This window comes from Antrostomus carolinensis, unplaced genomic scaffold (assembly GCF_000700745.2).
Source record: "Antrostomus carolinensis isolate BGI_N321 unplaced genomic scaffold, ASM70074v2 scaffold24263, whole genome shotgun sequence".
NCBI lineage: Eukaryota > Metazoa > Chordata > Aves > Caprimulgiformes > Caprimulgidae > Antrostomus > Antrostomus carolinensis.
This window is the reverse complement of record NW_010304787.1, coordinates 1-25239: the sequence shown is the minus strand read 5'-3', so window position 1 is coordinate 25239 and position 25239 is coordinate 1. Positions and strand designations below refer to the sequence as shown.

At 45.8% G+C, this 25239-nt stretch overlaps 1 protein-coding gene across 1 annotated transcript; it reads left to right on the top strand.

Moving 5' to 3' along the window:
* The first annotated feature begins 3467 nt into the window (after positions 1-3467).
* Positions 3468-13045, top strand: LOC104517423 (uncharacterized). The gene is made up of 6 exons (XM_010164586.1): positions 3468-3528; positions 4382-4660; positions 6789-7037; positions 10584-10721; positions 11328-11447; positions 12885-13045. The coding sequence occupies exons 1-6, from the start codon at positions 3468-3470 to the stop codon at positions 13043-13045; spliced, it is 1008 nt and encodes a 335-aa protein (XP_010162888.1).
* Positions 13046-25239: the final 12194 nt, after the last annotated feature.

Genomic DNA, 25239 nt, shown 5'->3' with positions numbered 1-25239 from the left:
CTAAATAAGTTGTAAAGTAGGGTAATTTCATAGCTTTGCTGTTACAGAAACAAAGTGCACGCCAGTCTCTTTATCACCATGTAAGGAGACACATTTCTGCATTTATCTTTGCTATTTTTTGCTTGCTATTGCTATTTCTTTGATCAAGAAAGAGTTCAAGAGTTCAAGCATAGCTCTCTGGCTAGTTTCATTTAACAAAGAAAGAATTCATATTCTTATGAATATGAATCTTCATCAGTCTCTGGGGTCCTGATGCCTCCACACAGGCTTGCCCCCCACTCCTGCCTTGTAGCTGCACAGTTAGACTCTCCTAAGAGCTACTCAAAGTGTGTTTTTTAAAAAAGTGTCTCATGGATGAATAGCTGTAGGTGTGGACTGGAGATGTAAGCTAATGTGGTGTAGATGTGACCGTACCATTGGTTTTCCAATGTCCTCTGCTCCATCAGTGCTTCATGTCATATAAGGAATGAATCTCAGTTCTCCTTTCACGATGCCATCGGTGGCTGAAAGGACAAATGACCCTGTGAGCTTGCACCTCACCAAGTAACAAGGATTTTAGTTCACCTTCCAACTACAAATCCTTGTCTTTTTTTCCCCCTCCCCCCTTCTTCTACTTGTGGTTTCTTTTAAACCTCCCAAGGTGTTTTTGTCTGCAGGAATCACATCAACCTTTATGTATCTTAATATAAAAAGGGGAAGTGAATTCTTGTGATAGTTTAACTTAGCTGGCAGCCAAACAAGACACAGCCACTTGCAGCCTCCCCCTGCCAAACCCAGGGAATCAAGGAGAGAATTGGAGGGATAAAGGTGAGGAGACTTGTAGGTTGAGATAAGAAAAATTTAATAATTAGGGTAAAAATAAAATAATAATAATAATGCTAACAACTATATATATATATATATATATGAGTGATGCAAAGTACAAGTGCTCACCACCTGCTGATAGACCCTGGAGCTGAGACAGTCCCAAAACCCCAGAAGAGTGAGCCCAAGTGATCCCCAAGAGAATCCCCCTGCTTTCTGCTCAACCCTGGTTCATGTACTGCCATGATGTGATATGATCTGGAATATTTCATTGGCAGAGCCAAATGCCAGTTTGGGTTTTGCTGTTCACTGCGCTTCTCCCTCCCAGTCCTAATGCAGCTGTGACCCAGCCAAACACGGTGGCCTTGAGCTCCAGCAGCAACTAATGACATTAGTACTTTTATCAACGTTCTTCTCATAACAAGTCTTACACTGAAACCAAAACACAGCTATTCTGACTGCTACAAAGAAAATTAACTCTATCCTAGCAAAACCAGGACAATTCTCTGGCTAGGCAAGGGTGTTGTGAGCATTCATTAACCAACGTTAGAAATTAGTGTCTAATCTCATCTAAAAAATGTGTTATATATTAAAATGTGGGAGGACTACTCTTAAGAAAAGGCTGATTGATGACAACACAGCTAGTGCACGTGCTGTCATCTTTATCCTGGCTGTGATTTCCTCTTTATTTTTTTTTAAGCTAGTGAGGATGTGAGGGACTGAAGGAGCCTAATGGGTCTTCATATACAGCGTGATGTATGGGGCACTTGCAGTCAGAAATATTGAACTCATAAATGTACTCATTTGCCCTGGAGTCACTGAGAGGGAGACTAAATACAGGGACACCGCAATGTCACAGCCATGCAGAGTCACTTCTGTAACAACAGAGCTACAGTCCAAGGGCTGTATTTTTATTTGATTTTACTGCAAAACTGTGAGGCTGCTACCACTGGCTGGAGGAGAAGGTGAACTTCTGCTGGATTTGGCTGTATGCAGACTCTTTTTGCTTTTTGTTGGGGGTTTTTTCTTGGTTTTGGGATTTTTTTTTTTTGCATTCTGAACATTTTGGGGTGCTGTTTTGAAGCAACCTTGCACATGCTGTCTGTTCTGTCTCGTGTCTCCACCACAGCTCTGCAACCCTAAGCTCTACCAGCTTGCCCTTCAAGCATGAAGGTGAAATGAAGTTGAATGTGCACATCTGAGGCAGATGGTTAGCCTCAGTCATGCAGTGGGGTTTGAGAGAAATTTTCTTCATGTCATTTCAGCAGCACAGAAGGAAATGAAAGTGTTTCTTACCATAAATACTTTTCTCTCTCCCCCTTCCTCTGTGCTGCTGTGAGCGTCTGAAGATGCACTTCGCTGCTTTTCTCAACGAAGGCTATTTCTGTCACATCTTAGATCAATTTTGGCCTGTCCTGTGCATGTATGATAAAGACAGGATGGTGCTATGGTAGCCTTGAACTAACTTGTAAATTTGGAGTAGGAGGTGAGATGTAATTGTCATTGCTGAGAGGTCAGAGGGGTCAAACCACTGGCTAAAATGTGATATTACCAAGCAGAGCCAAATTGTTTGAAAAATAGTGCAGAGCAGTTAGTGACAGAACAAGGGGAAATGGCTTTAAAATGAAAGAGGGGAGGTTTAGATTAGATATTGGGAAGAAATTCTTTGCTGTGAGGGTGGTCAGACACTGGCCCAGGTTGCCCAGAGAAGCTGTGGCTGCTCCTTCCTGGAAGTGTTGAAGGCCAGGTTGGATGAGGCTTTGAGCAACCTGGTCTAGTGGAAGGTGTCCCTGCTGCTGGCAGGGGGGTTGGAACTGGATGAGCTTTAAGGTCCCTTCCAACCCAAACCATTCTATGATTCTATAACAAGTGCCAACAAATTATCTGACCCTGTGTGGCCCTGTAGACAGCTGGTTCACAGCAGGTTTCCAAGATTGGCTTTTCAGTCTCATCTCTGGGCTCTGCACCCCAAATAGAGGTGGGATGGCTTTTGGGCTGCATTCAGTCCAGTTTTTCAATGCAACTTAACTTCCTATAACCCTTATTCTTTGCCTGTGATGGCTGTTTGGAGCCCTTTCCTGCATGGCAGGTAGCGTTGGGTCACTAGAAGAGACCAGCAAAGCCTTTGCTGACAGAGGGAGAATCTTCTCCCACACCTCCTGCTGGTGAGACTGACCTTGAGTGATTATTGTTGGTATTTCAGAAAATCAGCTGGTCTGCGTGTGCAGTGCTTTATCTGACTGGACTGATTTCTCTTTCCTGGGTGGGATGCTCTACTTTGATAAACTGGGAAAGGCTGAAAGAAAAGCTGGTTTGCTTTTGCCTGATCTTGGCGTTAGCGTCTTCCTAAATGGGGTGAGCTGACCAGGAGATATTTTTGTCTCTTCGTACCTCTCAGCCCTGTTCTCACACTTGCAGCTAGCTCCAAGGTGCAGGACTTTGCAGAGCACATTGTGGCTCGCGTTGGTTCAGCCCGAGTTAGTCACCCAAAACCTTGCAGGTCTATTTTGAAACATTATTCAAGCTGTCCACTATGGAGTTTCTGTTCTTTTCTATTTTTTTTTTTTTCACTCTTGCTTCTGACATCATTTCCTGAACGCTATATTCGCTGAGCTCTGGAGCCAGATCGTCTTCTCAGCATATGATGCAAGGAGCTCTTTAAAATGGATTTCAGCTCTCCTTTTGCTCTGCAGTGCTTGCTGGTGATAATAACTGTTACTCATGGTAAGTGGGATTTTTCTTTCTGAAGTTGACATAGATTTGCCTAGATGAGCAGACACCTTAATTTCGCTTCAAGATCTTTTAAGGACTCGACTAGATTTGGGGAGACATCAAATAGTGTAACTACTAATGCATGAAAGGGGCAGTCAGACCAAAGTAAGACAGATTATTTTTGTAGTAAATTAATGATAACTAACAATATAGTACTTTCTCAGCATCTGTAAAAACACTTCAGCAGAGAACGTCAGGTCCTTGTGTGCAGAACGCTGGCTGGAGGGGCTGGAGAGCAACATGGTCCCCGCTCTTAACGCTCGGTGTGACCTTGGGTTAGTCCCCAGGCTGCTGTCACCCTCTGTCACCCTGCCATTTAGCATCTCTGATTTGTGCACAGCCGTTTCATAATGCACAAGGATACTGTGAGACTTGTTTGAGTTAAAACTGCCACCTTATTCATTGAGTAAAAGCAGCTGTGCGGGCAGCAGTTGGTTTTGCTACCCTCTGTACAAGATCCATGGCACCGATGCCCTGAGGATCTTCCCTTGCAGAGTTTCTCAGCTCTGATGGGGGGTGGTAGATGATCATGTCAAATTTGAGGAGAGAAAAGAGCAGCTGCTCAGCTTTCCATCGTCCTGTGTGCTTGGTGTGCCTGCCACTCCCGTGTTCTCAAGGGGAAAGCTGGCCTTTATAGAAGGCTTCCCACTCCTTTGATTTGTAATTACTGGTGAACCCAGTCTTTCATTAGAGATGGCTCTCCCTTTTGTGTCTCACCTGGACATTTCCCTTTCTGGGAAGCATCTGAGAGGGGATGGATGGACATGGCAAGCTCACTGCTCACACTCTATGCCTCTCCTTTCAGGCTCTGTCACCTGGACCAGTGTGCTCAGTGGTGGCTCAGCAGTGTTTTCTGTGGGAATTCCAAGTCTGCAGAACCTCTCCAGAATGAGCAAGAGGGACGTGAGATGCTTGACAGCTGTCGTAAATGATACTTTGCTGGCTGAGTGTGGCAATTCTGCTGGCAGATGCCTGAGCTTGGAGAATGGCTCCCTGGTGCTGAAGAGTGTGGAGAAAGAGGACGAAGGAAAATACGAGTTTGTTTTTCACAACACCACCAGATTTTTTACACTGAAAGTATTTGGTAAGTGGCTTTCTTAACAACAAAGAGGTTTTGAACTTGTGAGCCTAGCTGGAAGCTGGTGCCTTAAAATGCTTCCTAAGAGACTGCTTGAGCTTGCAGGAGCTATAGGTGCTTCTGGGACAGCTTTGTAAGCCTCCGACACCTCAGGGAGTAGTAATGGTGAGTGTAAAACTGAGGGATGCTTTTTGCAGTTGTCAGTCTCTCCTGTCTGTTGAGCCTTCTTTGAAGTAGCCAGTCAGTTGAGCTACGTGCTATTTTTCCCTGATGTTGGAGACAGCAGCGTGAAGTGTTTGTAAAATTGAGCCTACAGTGTGTAGACGTGTAGCTGGAGATTTCAGTCCATTTCCAGAGTGCTCTTCCTGACGTCTCTCACAAAAGCTCTCACTGACCAACAGCACATTGCTGCCTGTGGACACACTTCCTTAAGGAGTTAATTCTACCTGACTTGGCTCTGGAAACTGGACTTTTGTGCAGGTCTGGGTTGTGGTGTGCAAGTTGAGAACACATTGCAACTTCTAATATTCTAAGCCTTGGGCAGTTCTGTCCCAGGGCATTCAAGATGGCATCTGTAATGTTACAGCAGCCTGAAGCACACAAGGATTGTAACTTGTGGCATCCTCTGCATATTGTAATGAGACCATCATCTGTTATTTGTAAGCATGTTTGAAGGTTGAGAGTCACCAGTTCGGGACAATGTGCTTTTTCCCCTGCTTCATGCAGCCAAGGAAAGATACTAAAGGAATCCAGGTGTGACTTTCTGATTCTTATCTTCCCCTGAGCAGCTTGGAGGTCAGCATCTTTGGGATCTGGTCAAAAGACCAGCCATAGGTACCTTAGCATGCCCGTCTGCCTACTCTCCTCCTAGTTGCTACTCCCCTTCATGTACCTGATTATCCACCTGTGGGGTGGGAAGACAGAAACAGAGTCACTTCTGTCCAGGATCCAGCTCATTGCTTGGGATAATATGGAGAAGGCTTTGCTCCCACCGCTGAACAGGGCTCCAGATAGCCAGCGGTCGTTGCTTTGGTCCTTGTCTCCACCGTTCCTTTTGCAGGGCTTTCACTTACACAAGCTTCTAAAAGAAACTGAAGCGTATGAAATTGTAATGAAAATGTCTGAGCAAACTGGTCTCGGTGAAGACAAATGAATCCCTGACACCTTTCGGGTGCAAACAGGCGGAACTGCTGCAGAGAGCAGGTCAAAGATGTGACTCGGCATGAAGATCAGGGGCTTAGTAGACAACGACTGCAGAAGTGTCCTGGCTGTTACTTCCATTTCAGTGGATTAACTTTGGGAGCTTGTGTCTCTTCCTTGTGTTCTGCTGCCACACCTAAGTCAGGCAAACAATTTCACAGCAAAGGTGGTGAATTTTATCTGAAGATGACGTCTTAGTTGAAGAAAGTGATTTCTGAGCTTATTTATGTGGATATTTGCATAGATATTCTCAGTGTGGCTCTTACTGTCATAAAACCTGTACCATTTCTCTGTCTAGTCTGTATTTGCAAAGTGGCAAATGTAGGAAATAGGTTGACTCCTTGTAGTAGACTGAGAGACATTCAGGAAAATGTAAGTAAGATCAATGATTTGTTACTTCATTTTAAATTGTCCTAGTCTGGGTCATCCTATCTAACTGCAGCTGTCTGATGTTGATACCTGTGTTGGGCATGATTTGTACTAGTTCCTCTCTAAAATGGAAGATGAGGCAGAGTGACAGCAAAAGTACAAACCTCTGATGAAGGAGAGGGCTGAGTCCCCTCCAAAGCGATGGTTATCTGCTGATTCCAGAAGAAGCCTCTGGCTGGCAGATGCTTTGGATGTTTCCAGTGTCCTCTCAGTTCGGGGACTTTTATTTTTTACTTTTTCAATTTCAATAAGGAGAATGAAGAGATGCCAGATTTTTATGGCATCCCCAAAATAGGGACCACAAATCACTAGCAGGGCTGGGTGGGCACTGCTAAGCATTTCAGGGCTGGGGACAGGCACTGAAGAGTCTGGTTACTTATTTCTGTGCTCCCTGGCTACTAGTAAATGTGGTGGTAGTAAGACTGATGGTAAGGGAAGCTCCTGTCCAGCTCCTCACCTTTCTCTTTCCTCCCTGTTCCCATTGCCTTGTGCTGTGTGTGACCAGAGCCGACCATTGGTATCCAGTGCTTCCCTAATGGGACTGGAGAGTTGTCCTGCAACGTGACCAGCAACCAGAGCACCAGCTTTCGGTGGCTGCTGAACGGCACCGCGCTGAGCGCCCCTGAGGCTTGTGTTAAGGATGGTGGGAAGAAGGTTCACCTGGAGAAAACCGTGCCTGGGGAATTTGTGTGTGAGGTTTATCACGGGAACAGCATCACAAGGACCAGGCCCATTGTGCTGTCTTGCAGCTATGGTGAGTAACAGCATCTCTAGAAAATCTTTTAGTCTCTTTTGGCAGAAAACTAAGGAGTTGTTGCTGCCTGGTAATACTGAACTCTTCTGTCCTCTGACAGCTGCCTTCCAGACTTGCCACATCCTCCCTTTAGAAAGTGTCCCCTTGACTTCCTTCTCCCTCTTGTGTCTCGGACTGACACAGCCTACAACAGCAGAAGGGATGACAGTTTGTTCAGGAGGCCCTTTTACCCAGCTCTGCTGTAAGGGTGGATCTCTATCTGTCTGTTTTCCTACTTGCCAGTGATGGAGACCTTGCACCCTCCTGTGCACCGATCCTCTGTGCTGGTTTAGAAACACGACCTGCTTCCTGCTCTGACATTTATCCACTACCCAGCCAGCCTTCCAGTTTCTGCACCATTCCTGTGCAAACACCTCGCTGGTTCAGCCCTGTTGCTGCTGGACTCAGCTGAGGTGTTTTGCCTTGTCTCTTTTCTTTTTCTCTAGGCCAGTCACACAAAGATTTACCAGTCTATGCAAATGTCTCTCCATCAGCCCCACACCATCAGAAGTGGGGTAAATACATAAGTCATTTACTTACAAAATATAGGGGTTTTTTTCCCCTCTGTGTCCCTGCTTGGATATGTAGTTCTGTGAGAAGGCTGTGACTTTATCCATAAATCCCAAGTACTCTGCTTGAATGAGGCCATAGTTTAACGAGACAGAAATTCTGGATCCTAGGACTGATCAAAATTGCCAGAACCTCATGATGCAAAGCACTGGTCTGTGTTGTAAGCTCACATTTATTTAAAAAAAAATAATTATTAGATCACCTTGGGTGTGATTTCACTTGCATCTCCAGTAGTGAAGGTTTTTCTCTCCTCTAGCAGCAAAGATGGTCATCAAAACTACATCAGAGTGGCATAATTTCACCATAAGCTTTTTGACTAATTTAGCTGTAATTAGTTGAATCACCTTTGCTACTAGAGAAATTGTACTGAGCAATAGCACCTAGCATTTTAAAACCTGTCTGAGATGCTGCACCTCCATAGCAGATACTCTTTTCTTCTATGGTTGGCATATACTTGGTGTGAAAGCAAAATGACTGACATAAACCCTGTGTCATGTGTGATGGCAACAGAAATGCTGTACAAGTTTGGCATCTGACATAAACCCTGTGTCATGTGTGATGGCATGCAACAGAAATGCTGTACAAGTTTGGCACTTGTGATTGTGGAGCAGTGATCTTCATTTTGTCCTGTTAAATTGGTCAGAGGTTGTTCAGCGTAGTCAGACACAAGTTGGCCAAGATCCCTGTGGAGCGAGGAAGCGAACATCCATGAGCTGTTCCATCAAGCCCAGTGATAAATCACGCAAGTGCTGGCGGTTACCATTGTTTATTCTGGGTGGCTGCCCAGTCCCCTGGGTCTGATATCAGTTCCTCATTTCCTCTTGAAGCCCACGGGGGAATTTAGTGGTAGCTCTTTTGGGATGGACACGTGCATCAACACATATTTGGAAGAGTCTGAGAGCAAGAAAGTAGCAACAAGTCTCGTTTTTAATCACCAAGTGCAACCGCATTTGTAAAAAGTTAACTAAAGCCATTCTGAATACTAGTAAAATAAAGAGAGAAATGAGTTCAGTTTCATTAATTAAAGACTAATTCATTATTTCTGTGGGTTATTATTTGCTCCAAAAAAAGGGCTGAATATAGTTTTTCCACTGTAGGTGTAAGATCTGTGTAAAAACACCTATTTGGGCAACTTGTTGGCTGATGAAATGAATTTTGAAAATTGTTAGCATAAAACAATTTGGCAGAAATATTGTAAACTTCCCAGGTATCAAAGGGCTCTGATTATTCAGTATCTAAAGGAGAGAATTCAGAAGTTAACAAGTCAACATATATAAAACGCTTTTATTGATTTATTACTTGTTTAGTACTGATTTTTAACACAAGATTTTATCTCAAGACGACCTTTATAACAAACCAGAAATTTTTAGGAAAAAATATTCATGAAAAATATTTCCAACATATATTTATGCCTTTGACAGTATTCTCTCATCTTTCATCAAAAAGGGGAAAAAAAAATTATTAGGGAAATGATTTCTCATTTGCTGAAAGTTTAAGTTTTGAGTATAGATTTTTTTTGAACTTGGTAACTGCTCCTAAAGAGACTGGAACGAGCACTCTGCAAATACTTTTGAGTATGTGTGATTCCACACACAGGAGCACCTGTCTACAGTTGTTTTTACTGTTCTGGTGAGTATGTGGACTATGACAGCGTGTAGGAAGTCCTGGAATGTTTGAAACACTTCCCAGCCTCTGGGAATACACAGGAATTTGTACCTTTGGGGGTCTTGAAAACCAGCTCCACATGAGCCTGATGGTTTCTGCAGTGTGGGCGTGTGTGTAACCGAAAAGAAGCCAAATGATTAAAAAAGGGATAGTGTAGGTTTACTTAAGGAGTTTTAAGGAATTTGTATATAGCAATAGTTGAGCTGTATGGCTTTTTTTGTATGGGAAGAAGAGTTTTCCTACTGGCTGCCCTCAGGTTGGAGCAAATAACCTCACTGAAGGTGCAAGTCTGGACTGGTCTATTTTCTGCAAATCTGTGATGCCCTCTACCAGCTTCCCTGCTCAGCAGCAACCTATGTGCAAGTTGACCCCTCAAAGCAACTCTGAACTGGGTAATAACCACCACCAACTTGTGTGTGGCCTTCTGCTCAGCCATCTGTGGCCTTCACCTCCTGCTAGGCATTGTGCATGATCTCTTGGGAAGGAGGATAAAGAGAAATCCTTCCCCGAGCAGCAGTGAAGCTGGTTTCCTGCAGCTCTGACTGGGGTGGCTGGAGTCTCTGGTGCCTGAGGAGGTGCAGGCTCTGATCAGCCTTGCTTTGAGATTGGCATAGTCATTACATGGCTGTCCTAAGTGGATTCTCTGGGGCATAATACAGGCATTGTGCATGATCTCTTGGGAAGGAGGATAAAGAGAAATCCTTCCCCGAGCAGCAGTGAAGCTGGTTTCCTGCAGCTCTGACTGGGGTGGCTGGAGTCTCTGGTGCCTGAGGAGGTGCAGGCTCTGATCAGCCTTGCTTTGAGATTGGCATAGTCATTACATGGCTGTCCTAAGTGGATTCTCTGGGGCATAATACAAGCTCTGAGGGCAGACTGCAGCTTTTCTTTTTTTTTTAGCAGGACATGCTAGCTTAGGTCTCCCTCCTCTTCTCAGCTGCCTGTTTCCATAAAACTTGTTGAAATGTAATTATCTTTCAAACCACCACCTTCCTTGTTCAATTTGATTAACACTTTCAAATTATCTTAGGTGTTACTGGTCAGAGCAGGCAGAAACAAATGCACACAGCTTAGTCACACAAGCCTCTTAATGAAAAATTCTACATGATGATTAAATGATATGACATAAATCACAATGTGCTATAGTTCTCATATCAGCTCCCCTGGTCCAAACCAAAGCACCAGTAATGCTCTAATCTGGCTGCAGGGTTTCTCCTGTTTGGAGAAAGCAGCTTGTCCACCCTGGTAACTATCAATGCCATGTCCTTCTCACAGGAGACCTGCTGCAGTACCCGTGGTTCATTTACATCCTGGCAGCGTGCGCAGGGGGTGCGGTTATCCTGCTGGTGGCTGTGTCCTCAGTCATATGTTGCTGCATGAAGAGGAAACACAAGTTCATCCCAGTGCCTTCAGGTGAGTGGAGAATGCTGTTGCCCACTGGGATGAGTCTCACAGAGGACTATGTTTGTGCAGGCTGAGGTTGAAATAGCCTCAGCATAAACTGGTCTCAGCTGGGTGGCTACTTGTCTTCCAGCCCTCCCTTGACCTGGTGGAGCAGAAAGCTGCTGATAGGCAACTGTTAAGATCAGTGGGGTCTTGAATTAAACCTTGATTTTCCTTTTTTCACCTCACATTTGCCACCATGTGCTCCTGGCCAGAAAGAAACAGAGCAAAACCTTTTCTATGGGCAAGAAAAATGAGCCTCATTCAGGTCTGATCCTGAAATGACCTGAAGGCTTCTGATGGCAGTCCTTTGTCAGCACCAGTCCCTGAGTGCAATCTGCCCATGCCCAGTGAGGCCACTTCAAGCTGTGATCCTGCCAGCATGGCCAAGCTGGTCTCTGACAGCTTGGCAATGGCGCTGTGTACTCGGCATCTGTCTGCTCTGGGAATGGAGCCAGCGCCACACGAGGAGGAGATCCAAGCATGTGTTGGTGGTCTGGCCTCGTGATGAATGTGCCGAGGCTGCTGGGATGTGAGGGATCTCTTTCCTTCAATTCTCTGGTTTTGGTTTTACAGAGGAGGAGAAGGATGATGGACTAACAATGTCCCTGGTCTCCAGTGAAGGTGTGAAGAGCCCACCTAATGGAGACCACATCGAGGTTCAAGCTGCCCAAATCGACTGTCCCCCAAAGCCTGGTGGGTCCAGTGAGTTGTTTTAAGGTGGACAAATAGCTTGTTTAGGAGGGTGAAGGCCAAAGTGGATGTGTGTGGCTGATGGGGGAGGAACTGACAGTAGAGAAGGGTCTGGGGCTTACTAGTGCAGGGAAGGTGCTGCCTCTTGTCCAGATGACAGAGGTTGCAGCAGGTCATTTATCAGTACCTTACTCATACTCAGCTTCTGCACAGGAGTAGCTCTTGCCCTCACCCAGCCATGAGATGTAGTGGCAGCCATCTCATAAGCATCCTGCAGAGGGTACTGCCAACAGACTGTCTGTTCCAGTACCTCCTGTGCTAAAATACACATCTCAAAAACAGCAACCCCCAAAACTTAGCAGTTTTCCTGCAATTTTATCACACCCCCCTGCTTCTCATCAGTAACATTCTATAAGAGTTGGCATTGTTTTTGTAAGCAGTCATCTTCAGGGCAGCATCCACCAATATGCTGAGCTGCAAACACAGCTAGATCCCATCAAAGCTGGGTTTGTATATTTCCTTAAATTAGTGCTAAAATGGGAATATGGTCACATTTTAAATCCTTCAAAGAACCCCACAGCTTTAGCACAGTATGATCAAGAGAGTGCAGCGATAAAAACCTTTCATAAATCTGTTCTGCAAGTGCTTGATATTAATACTCCTCTTTTTGCATTATGTTTCCCTCAGTTTTGTTGCACAAACATGAATGTTGTCAATATCTTCCCTAGTAATGCACCATCATCAGCTGAAGTAGGTCTAGCAGAGATATCGTGACCTGCAGCCACATTACCTAGGTCATAGCCTGGTCTCAGCACTGCTGTCTCCACTTCTGGTGTTCTTCACCGTACCATGCACAGCCTCTCAGCAGCTCAGCTGTGCTTTATGTCTAACCTTGGATGCTGCTTTGCTCTACTTTCCAAATATTAAATACTACTCATTAAGATAGTGCAAGATAAAAAAAAAAGGCAATAATTCAGGTTGTTGTTTAATATTAATATACTTAAAAGTGTAGATTTCTGTTTTTAATAAAATATTTATACATTATCAGTTTGACTAGTTGAGGTATCCCATATTTAAATTTTCTACAAATAAGTAAAAAGCAGAGATGCATGTGGAAATTGTTTATGTGAGAACATATGAAATGTGTGCTGTTAGCCAGCTTTAATTACTCAGGTGTAACTGAATAGATTTGGCTTTGGTATTTTGGTATATTTTGGGCAGTTGAGCCCAGAGAGTTTTAGCATCAAAGTGTCTAAAGCCATGATGGGCAGCTCAAAAAATGAGTAAATTACAAAGAAAATTGGAATTTGGCTTGCAGATGTGTGGGGAGAGGGGACCAAGAAGGTCAGGCAGCCTGCAGCATCAGGGACTGGAGAGAGGATTTCCATGAGGGTGAGCATAGTGTGGGTGCTTATAAACCATGTTTCCTTTCTTTTCCAGACACTGCCCGGAGTGGTCAAGGTGTTGAGCCCCAGCTGCTGGTGGAAGAAAGCTTACCAGTGGAGACAGAGCCTGAGGAAATGCCAGACCCAGAGGTCATAGTTGATGTGGAAAGTCAGGAAAATGCTTCGGACTGTTTTCCGGATCCAACTGATGACTGATCTGGCATACTTGCTGTTCCACCCTGTTTTGAAGCCTATGACACCTGTGTTTTGCATCCCATAGTCTCATTGTGTGCAAGAATTGTTCCAGAAAATTTTAGCAGGGGAAAGATGTGATGTGTCAGGTCTGCTAACCTCATTTAAAAAAAGAAGGAAAAAAAAAAAAAAAAGAAAATATAAAGAAAAGCACATGTGTGGCTTCAAGGCCGCAGTGCTATGGGCTGACAGGTTCACTAACAAACAAAACTGGGCAGCTCTTTGATGCTTTGCCTGTTAATAGACCTGCAGCTAAACTGTGGAGCCCTAGAGGCCACCTTGAAATGAGATGAGGGGTTCCTCCTGCTCCCTGCCCTCCCCACACTTTGCCATGTCTTTGCCAACCAGCATCTCCTGCATGGGGCAGGGTGATGTCACAGGCAGACTGAGGTGGCCTGCCAGTCCCAGGCAGAAACAAGGACCCACTAGAAATTTCCTGAGAAAACCTCTTCTCAGGAGATTTCCAGGCATTTTTCACAGACCCTGCAAAGAAAAAAAGAAAGAAAAAAGAAAAAAAGGAGGAGGTTTCAGCTGAGTATCTGCTGTGCCAGGTGTTTATCTGAATCGCTCCTCTGGGCTCCAGACTCTTTGTGATTTGGCCCTCACCGCTTGCTGTGTGGGGCCAGGAGTGGTGGCAGGGGCTGCTGCACGCAGACCCTGGGAGGTGATGCTGGCTTGCTCACCTCTCCATGCCCTGTAATGGCAGGGGAATACCTGTTCCCTCTCACCAGAACCTAAGGGCTCGGGTTGCCAGTGAGTTCAGACAGCTCTGTCACTAGCTTGCTTGCTTGCTTGCAGCAGAAGGGTGCCTGGGGCTTGGGTGTGTAGTTTTGGCAGAAACATTCATTATGATGCTGAGATTGTTCAGCAGTGCAAGCATTAGTGCCTTTGGTGTAACGGTTTAGCTACTGCAGGCTGATGAAGCTGGCCATCTGCCTGTGCATGTTAAGCTTTTGCAGTGCTGCGTTATTTGCACAGATGGCAGCAATTTATAGAATCTCTTAGGCAAGTCTTGCTGCTACGCATGTCCTCTTCTGCTGAGGGGAGGTTTGTGAGTGGAGCAGCTGGGGTAGACCTGCAGGGATGAAGGATGAGGTGAGGAGAGGGCAAGGACTCAGTCCCAGGCAGCAGGTAGCAAAGCTGCTGGGGGTTGCAGGGCTGTCAGGCTGCAGGAGGCACTGCCAGAGCAGGGTATTTACTGGGTAAGTGCAGTTTGGTAGTTGGAAGTGAGGCATGTTGGTGCTAAACTAGCCCAATGGGTTAGAAAAGCATGGTAGAGTAGAAGCAGAGGTGGGCCAAAAGGGATGGGGAGGTGTATGGTGCATTCCTTTCTTCCTCTCTCATTGTCTCCCTGTTTTATATTGTGCTGACGTTGTGCCATGAATCCCTTGGAAACAGATTTAAGGTAAATCTTGTAAATGTCACCCAATGAGGTCTGCAAGTACCCCAGCAAAATCAAACCCAAGCTGAACGCTTCTCTCCCAGGTTGGGGAGCTGGTGGGGCGGCTGCATGCTTACCTGGAAGTCCTTCATATGTCCATGGCAAAGCTCTGCATTGGTGATGCCCAGCCATAGGTGGTTGTTCTTGTTGTTTCCTTGTCCTGTGACTCTGTTTAGAAGATTTTTGGATCTTGTGTGCTGTGTCGGTGGTGATTCAGCCTGTCTCTGCTTTTTAAGGCTGCTGTAGGAATCAGATTTTCCACGGTAAGAGGGAGATAATAATTCTTTTCCTCATGGTGCTGTGCTATCTCCTTTCAAGTACAAACATTCCTCAAAGGCTGTGAGTTGAGTGACAAAAATGTGACGCTGATTGCTTGGGGTGGCAGCTGCCTGTAAGCAGCCCGGTGGCAGTGATACTGGGTGAACAGGGGCCAGTGTCACCGAAATGGGGGGATGTAGTCAGCTTTGCTTCTCTTCTGCACTTTCTGGCAGGGACAGGCAGGGGACACTCGACTCCAGTACATGCTTTGAAGGCTGAACGGTGCTATGAGCTGCACTGGAGAAGACTCCAGCGTTTTGGGTGCTGAGGGTGACAGAGCTGAGCCAACCTTGTCCTGCTGGGCTGGTGTGTCCTGGCTCCAGCTTGCCCTAGTGCCACCTCGCTCTGTCAGCCCCAGGAGGGCTGGGCTGCCCTGGAAGCAGTTAGCACCCTTGCTGGTGTAACCCCAGCCTGAGAAGGACTTTCCCCGTGGACATGGGAATCTGCAACTCAAGACATCTTTAGGAGGCAGACAGGACACAGCTGGTTTTCTGTCCTTCCCTGCTGAAGGTGCTGTTCAGCAACAGGGTGAAGGTTTGTGTTACTGTGAGGTCAGGAGAGAAGTTGTGCAGCCTGTGCTCTTCCTTTAACTGTATGTGTTCATGCCCAGCTCTTGTTCTTTTTTGGTGGGTTGTTTTGGTTTTATTTCTTTTTCCCATGATGATTTTCTTCCTAATAAAAAGATCTGGTTTTAACTTGTTTTGAAAGTGTTGAAGATCTGTTATTTAATAATTGTTTCATTATGGTTTTTACTGAAAGTACAGGAAGAAGGGTGGTGGGAAGGCAGGACTCCAGGCAGCTTTTAGGTAAGAATACAGGTAAGAACTTGTCTGTTCCCTTTCCTTCCTGTACACAAGCTGGGTCAGGATTTCTCTTGCTGCCATAGGAGGCCACAGTGAAAGCTGTGCAACTTCAGCTTATGTTGGTACATCTTCCTGCCCAGCTCTTGAGGGTTTGAGTTCTTTTTCTTCGGGTGATGTAGATTCTGATAAGGAGTTTTGTTTCCTTACCTTATATTGAGAGTTTAAAGCTTTGTTATTTGACAAATATAAATGCCTGTTTCTCTGGAGAGCCAGCTGTAGATGGAGAGGCCCTTCTTTGCTGGAGAGAATATCACTAGGAGTCAACGCTGCCATCAATTTGATATCATCTATCTTAAAAAAACCCAAAAAACCCAATGGTTAAACAGCATCAGTGAGAGAGGAAAGTAGATGCCTGTGTTTATACTGAATTACTGATGCTGAAGAGCTTGAAGGAGCTTCCAAGATAACACAAATAACCCCTGCAGCTGGAGTTCCAACCCAGTGCATCCTACCTGTGTGGACATACTTTCCACTGAGGCTGCGCTGTAGACTTCCAGCTCTTCAAAATGACCACGAAGGTTCAGCAAATTTTTACTGAGTTGCTGCAAGCAGCATATATAGGAGATGTGAGGAGACATATAGTCAACAAAAAGCCTGCTCTTCTGTGATGGAAACAAAAAGGGGTGGCTGGAAAGAATGGTGATGCTGTCCTGAACCTGACCACTGAGACCTTGCTTGTGGCAATAGGTGCTCTGAATGGAAGGTGCTTTTAGATGGTGCTTTGTAGGCAGGTAGTTGGGAGCCAGGAGTTTGGGTCATGGGAGCTTCTCATTCCGTCTGTTGTCCTTCTTTCAACTGGCTGGCTGACCTGAGCAAGTAATTTCACAGAATCCCAGCATGGTCAGGGTTGGAAGGGACCTCAGCAGATCATCCAGTCCAACCCCCCTGCCAAAGCAGGTTCCCTACAGCAGGTCACACAGGACAGCATCCAGGTGGGTTTGGAACATCTCCAGAGAAGGAGACTCCACACCCTCTCTGGGCAGCCTGTCCCAGGGCTCTGGCACCCTCACAGTGAAGAAGTTTTTCGTCCTGTTTAAGCAGAACCTCCTGTGTTCCAGCTTGTGCCCGTTGCCCCTTGTCCTATCTCTGGCCACCACTGAGAAGAGTCTGACCCCATCCTCTTGACACCTGCCCTTTAGATATTTATCAACACTGATAAGGTCTCTTCTCAGCCTTCTCTCCTCCAGGGTGTGAGGAAGGAGGTTTACCCAAACTGCTAGGAGAGATGGTGCCTCTCATTAACCTTGCTAACTTGCAAGGTGCTGGTTTCCTTCTGACTCTCAGCAGTGTGATGGAGGGAGTTGGGCCTCATGTGTTGCTTCGGTAGAAATACTGTGAAAAGCCACAGCTTGCCTCGGATCCCCCAGTGCTCAGATGTGTTGTGCACAACATCCCTTGCCTGCCTTATTGAGATCTTAAACCCTAAATGTTTAGAAACATGGACAGCTTTGTGCCTGTACTTTCCTCAGCTGTAGAAAAGTCCCACTCTTTGCTAACGCTGGTGTAGCATCCTGCTGCAACCGCCCGGCGTTTCCTGTGCCAGCGTGGTGGGTTGGCAACAATGCTCAGCGGGGTTGGGATGGGGTGAGCTCATCCTGCTGTCCTGTTGTCCCCACACACCAAGGAGCTGCCCACCTGGGTCTGCTGTTGCTTTGAAGCCCTGATGTGGGGCTGGGTCACCCAGGCAAGAGGGAGGGTGCTGCCTGATCTGACCAGACCAGGGTCTGGTCCTGGTGTTCCACTTCCACCTTGCTCAGGGCTTTGTGAAGGGCAGGGTGTCCTGCTGCGCCAACTAGCCAAAACCTCATTGTCTTGCCATGGCAAGGGCCTCAGCTCCTGTCTTCTGCCCCAATTGCTGTCCTCTCAGCTTGCTGGCAGGAGTAGGTGGGTTGGTGCACTGAAAGGGCCAAAACTAGGTTCATAGTGAACACGAAACTTGCAGGACCAGAGAAAAATCAGGAGAAACTGAGCTGCTAAGTTGGGATCTGCACTGAGCAGCAAAAAGGGCTTGTGCGCTGCACTGGACCTCATGGCCCCAGATGTGCATGGTGCAAAGAGCATCTGTCTAAGGGATGTGAAAGACACCAGGACCCTCTTTTTTCGCTTCAGTGTGCAGCAGCAAGTCTGTGCTGACAGGTCACTTGGATGTTTCTGAGAAGTTTACCTCTTAATTTCCTAGTGATAAGGGCCAAACCTCCTTATTATAGGTATATACAGGGCCACATAACGGGCTTCTGTTTGCTATCATAGGTCAACCATCTAATAGATAAATTACAGTCACTGAAGACAGTAATTTTGGAATCCACAGTGATGCTTCAGAGAGGTTTATCCAAGGTCTTCCAGGAGAAGGGACATTTTATGCCTGCACTCATGCATCCCAGGGGCTGCACTGGTGGGACAAATCCCTACAATGATTCTAAGTTATGCTGATGGCTTCCATGTGAAGTTAAGATCTTCAGTTGTAAAGATCTTCCATGTGAAGTTAAGATCAGTGTGGGAACTGCATCAAGACCATTCAAGGCCCCTCCTAGGAATAAATGCCTTTAGTACTGAAATGTATTACCCACTTTTTTTGTGCTCAGTGTCCTGGATCACTCTTCATCCTCACACCTACCTGTTTTGGACTGTCCCTCACTCCCCTCTGGAGTTATAATAGGATAATAGAATAAAACATTGTAGAAGATGTCAGTTATTCATGCATTTGTGAAGCTGATGATTTCTGGAGCTTGTCAGATCTTGACTGAAAGATTACTTAGATGGAAGTAACAAGTTGTCTTTCCTGCATATATTTCTAAAAGCAGTTGTTCTTCTAATGTCTTCCTTGGGTAGCTACTCCATCCCCTCTCTGGTGTTGAAGGGCCATACTGTGGCTAACACAAATCTTTGTGGATTTGTCACTGCTAAGACTGGAAGAGGCTGTTGTGTTCATCTATCTGGCTTCTTGTGTAAGACTGATTGCATCGTGCCAGCAAACTTTTGCTTGGCCTGCACCATGTTTTGCAGTAGTAGTAACGTCACTGAAATTACTAGAATAAGACTATTTTGGGGATGTTTCCACTGCGCACAGGCAAAGCAGTTTCTGAGTTTGCACGTAACAGGCTCCCAGCCACCACGTCAGCATCTCTATCAAACCCTTGTCGAAAGCTTTATTTTGAATTCATGATCTTCATATTTGCACCGTTCCATTAACGTGGGGTTTCTTCCTTTCCAGAAGTGAAGAGGAGGTGGTACGTGGCCTTCATCAGCCCAATGGCTGAAACTGTATGTGGAAGCCAGCAGTTCCTTGGCATTTCACAGTGCAGGGCCAACTCTCCCTGCCAGGGCTGACTTTGCTTCTTCCCCACATCAGCCACTGCCCACAAAAAGCTACAGTAAAGGGGAAGGGAATGTGCCATCATGAAACCCTCAGCTACCATCCAGGGCAGCCCAGAGAGAGCCCAGCTCTTAGTCTTGCAGGATAGGGTGCAAACCCTGGAGACCTCCCAAGAATAAGGTTAGTCTTACCCAAAGCTTCTCCTCCACATGATATCACCCAGCTGGTGTTACAATCAGGAGCACATTCGCTCTGCTCACTAACTGTGTCTCACCAAAGGCTTGTCTTTTTAGAGGTATGAATTTGTAATACTCTTGTCGTCTTTTGTGGTGAGGATCTCGGGTGGTGGTGAGGATCTTGGGTGGTGGTGAGAACAGGCTGTCTGACTTCTTTCAGGGAAGAACATCCCATGCAAATGCCATTTAATACAACCTAAGCTTCATACCGGAGGAGATGGTGCAAATTAGCAGATGGGCTAATTATTGCACGCTGACTTTCCTGAGAAGAACATGCTAAGGGTGTTTGTACTCTTCTTTTTCTAGTAGATCTAACAACATTCTCTCTTTTTTTTAAGAAAAAATAATCCTCAGACATGAATGTTTATTGGCTCATCACTAAGTTGAAGACTTCGAGCTGGGGAAAGCTACATATTGTCTCTTGAGCTGTTGCCTTCAGATGTGTGGGAGTCTGTCACCTTTACATGGAAATGTAAGTACGATACATTCCCTGGGAGGAAACTGCTTCGTGTAACGCAAAGAACAGAGGAGTAAGAGAGAGAGCAAGCGCCAAAAGCAAACGTCTGTGACTGCAGCGCTTTGTGGCTTTTGCAGTGGAAACACCACCACAGCGACAGCAACGGCTGCACAGAAATGCCAGTGTCACAGCTGCACTCGGTCCTCTGCTCTCCTGCCTGTCAGAAGATGGAGATGTTTAGATGTTTAGCAATGTAGTGGGCTAAGCAGAGGCCCACCCATCCTTAGGCGTGGACTGACAGGTCCAGCACCACTGTACTGGGAGATATCTTGTTTTCTATCGGTCTATAGACTGGCTGGCTTGTGTTCAGCCTGGCAGAGTTACTTCCTGTGTAATGAGTAGGAGAGAAAGCATTTGCAACTAGTAGAAGAGCATGAGAACATGGTTATCGCTTTGTCCTCTTGGGTTGGTGTTTGGGCTGTGTCAGCACAGAGCGGTGAGCAATCGCTCTCTCGCCGTGCCTGTCCTGCTTCTTGGGGAGCAAAACCAGTTGGTGCTGGGGTTGCTCTGCCAGTGCTCCCTGATGTAGCTCTTTTCAGGACATACATCCCATTGCTGAAGGTATATGCTGTCCTCTAGAGCTCCTCTGGCAGTAGCCCAAAGCTGCTGTGCTTTCCAGAGATACCTTCAGTCACACTGTCCTTGACACCTTCCCTTGGGGCTTTACTTGGAGGGAAGCAGAGACATCAGTGCAGGAACTTCCATTGCTTCCCTCCCAATAACATCCAGAAAATCCATTCTTCTAAAATGAGGATTGAAGCCCAGTCAGGACTGCAGCATGACATTGTCTTTCTCCTCAAGAAAGAGAGGGTAAAACTGCAAAGATATTGCCATTTCCCCACTTCTCATCTGGCAGGAAGGCCGAGGTTAGAGACACAGGGTGCTTCCTCCTTGTCCAGCTGGGTCTGATGGTGCAGGAGGGTTCCGATGCTGGTTAGAAACAGGGCTGCTTGGTAGGCTGGACCATGGAAGGATGCTCCATCTCATGGAGAATCCTTGGTGCAGGTGGGTGGTGTGCCCCTTTGCTGGCTCAGCTATATTTTTGTTACACAAAATCTCTAAGTAAGTTGATTTTGTGCACACAGACCCAAGTACTCAGAAATACCAAAGCCTGATGTCACTTCTGTGATGCAGAGTGGGCAGAGGACATCAGCTACTCACCACCTCTCTTGAGTGCCTCTTCACTGCTCACAGCAAACTCATTTTTGAATGGACTGTTTATATCCTTTGGGAGTGGTTTCTTGCTGCTGTCTACCTGTTGCTCTAACAGGAAAAAGGCTGCCACGTTTGGTGTGGTCTGCTGGAGCATAGGGGCTTCCAGTCTGAGTCATCTCACCTGTGATTTTACAAGAGCAGGGGCATCTGGGCATGGCAAACTGGAAGTAGTGACCTTCATTATGAATACAGGGCATCCTTCAAGCCTTGTTCTGCCACTGTGGAGCTTTATCTCTCCTCTCTCTCACCTTCACACACACCCTTTTCCATTTGCATTTCATTTGTCCCAATCCCTGTTGGCAGTATCCAGCTAGCAGGATGGCTCCGAGGGTCTGGAGTCTCCATCTCTGGAGATGTTCCAAACCCACCTGGATGCTTTCCTGTGTGACCTGCTCTGGGTGACCCTGCTTTGGAGATCACTAGATGATCTCCAGAGGTCCCTTCTGACCCAGAAAAAAAAGGCAAAGCAGGAGAGATTGGAGTTGCTGCCTTTGTCTGAAGCCCTGGAGATGCTCAGGCTGGAAGCAGATGTCTCCAAGCGTACAGACCTTGCGTGTCCCTGCCACTGTGTGCCTGGAGAGAGGTCCCCACAGCCCCCTGGGCCAGCGCTGCTGGCACAGTCTGCTTGGCTGGGAGATACCTGGACATGGGGACGCAGCAGCTCCTGCCCTCAGCTTGTTTCTCTCCATGGAGTTTAGAGGTCAGGCACAGAAATGTCATCTCGCTGCTGTCGCTTCCTCTCTCCTTTCGCCTGTGCCTCCCTTGTCTGTCCTTTGTAAGGAAACAATAACAACAAGAAGGAAGAGCAGCCAGGCTTTCCCGCGATGTGCAGAGGCAGCGGCGCTGTGACTTCAGTGTGTTTTTGGTTTCTTGTTTGCCTTTTGTGCACAAAGACGTAGTTTTTACCAGCGTTAGTACCAGTTAAGAGATGACGAAGCTGGAGAGGAGGAGGTGTCTTACAAGACCTTCCTATAACTTCAAGGAAGAAGAATGAAGGAGAAAGATTTATCTAATATTGTACATCATCTGCGCCACAGCTTTTCTTCTGTCTTCTTTCTTGGTCTGCATCTGTGACAAAAAGCTGGAAGATTTCAGTGGCCGGTGTAGCAGAGGGATTGTGCTGGGGATGTTAGGATTCAAAATCCTCACCACCCCATCTGTTTCACATTGGAATCAGGAATAAAGACTTCATTAGCTTCTCACGTGTTTTTGGACTTAACTCCCATGCCTTCTCCCAGCTTCTTTCCTTGTTATTGTTCCCACACCATCCAGCTTCAGGGCTGGTTCCTGGCTAGACCCAAGGCAGTATTTTCATTCTCTCCCATGCTCATCCCTCTTTTGCAGCCTGCTCAAATGGCCAGCTGTACCTGCAGGACATCTTCATGTGGCACCAGCCAGCCTCTCACAGATCAGACATTGATGCAAAGCCAATCCTGATGGTTTCCAAGGGAAGTGTGTCTCCTTTCCTCGTGTTGTCCCACAGCCATCAGCTACCTGCTCCCCACTGGGGGTCCTGGGCTTGCTCTCCCCTTGCTGAGGGAGCAGAACGATTCCCATCACCCCTCCAGCACCATCCCCAAAACCACATCCATCTCACTAGGATGGTGGCATGTGGGTGCTGGAGTTGAACCCTTTGGGTGAACATTGAAGGGGATGAGGGTCCTGCCTGGCCCTCCAGCTGGGTAAACGGACCTCGGGGACATTCCTGCCTTTCAGTGCGCATTTTCCTTGTCTCCATCTGATAAAACACCCTACCAAGAGTGTTTTCTCTGCCCATGGTTTTTGTGCCTGGGCTAGAAACAAGAAGTTCTAGGGTGAGAGCTGGGAGGAGGGGAGGAAGGCACGAGGGCTGTACCAACACATCCCGCGACCGCTTGCTCACAGCAGAAAATCCTTTCACCTGCCAGGAGCTAACGTTAGACAAGACGACACGGGATTTTTTTGACCCTGAAAATGAACTTCAGGAGGATTTTCCTAGTCAAGTGCTTGCTGCTTTTATTTCCCAGTGTAAAATGTGAGTTTTTCTTACTGTTTTTTTGGCTCTTTTGGGCTAGTGTTGTTAAAATTGCATTTTAAACCATTTACAGCTTGGTGGGATGTGACTGATAAGAAACTAGTTCCACTTTCCCGATGCGTGAAGACCTTTGGGTTATTGCTATTATTATTTGATTTAATTTTCAGCTGGGGGGAGGGCAGAACCTGACTTTCCTATTCCAGTTATAATAATAAGCAGTGAACAGTTTTTGGTTTTAAGTTAATGAGCCTTAATTTGACACGTGTATAATGAGAAATGTCAGCGTGCAGTTGTCTCTCTGCCCTCGAGGTAGCTTGTACTACATGAGAGAGATCCACTTCATGGTGCATTATTGCCTGTAATTTCCTTTTCTTATCAAAGATGAGCAAATCTTTTGAAAGTGCAGATTATATTCTTCCATAAATATTAACAGAAAGAGTGATATATCTGGGTGCCTTCAGTGGAGTTGGAGAAGTCTAAGATGTGAGAACAGCAAGGAAATACATACATACATCTTTTATATTTTGCGTATTATTGCTCTCATTACTTTTAAAAATATTAATCTAAAAACTTGATTAAGGTGTTAACTCATAGATTAGAGAAGGTTGTAGGAGATGGAGACAATACAATTATGCACATATTGTTTTTTTTATTTTTTCTCTATTCATTCCACTACAGATTGTATGCTTGGCTGTTTAATGCTTTTCTTTTCCTCCAGAAGAAAATTAATAGATAAATAAGGTTTTATTATTATTATTTTTTGTACATGATACATGAAACACCTTCCCCAGCAGAAATGAAGATTATTCTCTTGAATGGAAAACTTGTTTCAGAGACTTCCTTACTTCTCTGGAGTTACTGTGGGAGCTTTTCCTTTTAACTCTTTCTTGTGATTGCAAGTGAGCTCTACACTGTTAATTCAGATCTTTCTGCCCCTTGATGCACATTTCAGTTGGCATTTAGCATTGCAGTAGCTAAACAGATTTTGAGTATCATATGTGTGGGATCCTCAGCTTTCCATTAGCAAGACTATGGAGATCAGATAAACGTCCAGAGATGTGTCTAGGTGACCTGTCTGTAGAGATGTCATTGAATTATGCTTGAAAACTTAGATTTTTTAATTTTTTTTTTTCACTTCTAGAGGTAAAAAAATAAATTACAGTATCTAAATACAGCAAAGAAATACAGCAAAGAAATCCTAAGTAGCTCTAAACATCTGTGTGTGACTAAGCAGAAACAAGTATCAGAATTCAAATCTTTGGGTCTAACCTGTAGTGTCATCTGCGTGGAGGATAGCTGCTTCTAAGACTGTTTGGCTGATAGTTTGATATCAGAATATTTCATTAGACGTGCCACATACCTTGTAAGAAATGCAATAGTGAAATATCAGCCTCTCCTTAGACCGGGGGTGGATTGCTGGAACCATTCAATATTCATTTTCTTGTTGCAGAGGCACAATATTTTAGTTCTTTGATTATCTCTAATATTATTAGTTTCATGAAACTGGATTTCAGTTTCCCCCTCTGTGATACAGTTTAGCATTGTCCTAGATACCAGGAATGAAAAACTCTAATAAAAATATGCATAAACAGAGGTTTTTCTCTCTGTGGGGGGAAAAAAGTGCTTAAAATATATAAAATCAGAGCAGAATCAGCTCCAGCTGGTGATGTGAAGAGAAATCCCCTCCTGCTGATTGGCTTTATCCTGTAAATTGTAGAGGAATAAACATAATAACATGATAAATGAAGTGAGCCACAGCTCTGAGTGTCCATTCCGTTATCCCACCTGACACTTGTGAGCACTTTTCTACCTCCTCCTGCAAATTGTCCTCCTGCCACCCGGGTGGAGACAGTACCTTGCTTGAAGTGACCTCCTGACAAACTTTGTGCTCTGAAGTCCTGGTCCAGTGGAGATGGACCTCGCAAAGGCTGTGCAGCAGCCGCCCCCTGAAGATTGCATCATCTCCACTGCTGATGGAATCTGCTCATGGAGGCTCCGTGATGGATGTGTAGCAGCCTTGGCTTCCCTGAACATCTCCTTCAGCAGCCATGTGCTAGGTGCTGCCCAGTCCTGGTAGCACCTTTGGGAAGCATTTACTCTTATGTCTTCTGGAGAAGGGACCTGGCATCCAAAGAATGCTGCAAAGGGAAAAGATCACCGACTGTATGAAATTTAACAAAGAGAAGCACCTGCGACGTGGCAACCCTGGATATCCATACAGACTGGGGAAGGAGAGGCTGG

Bases quoted from the DNA above. Each gene is read 5' to 3' on its own strand.
- LOC104517423 (XM_010164586.1), top strand. From the start codon at position 3,468: ATGGATTTCAGCTCTCCTTTTGCTCTGCAGTGCTTGCTGGTGATAATA. The intron at 4,661-6,788 runs GTAAGTGGCTTT...GTGTGTGACCAG, and splicing joins TTTTACACTGAAAGTATTTG to AGCCGACCATTGGTATCCAG. The intron at 10,722-11,327 runs GTGAGTGGAGAA...TTGGTTTTACAG, and splicing joins GTTCATCCCAGTGCCTTCAG to AGGAGGAGAAGGATGATGGA.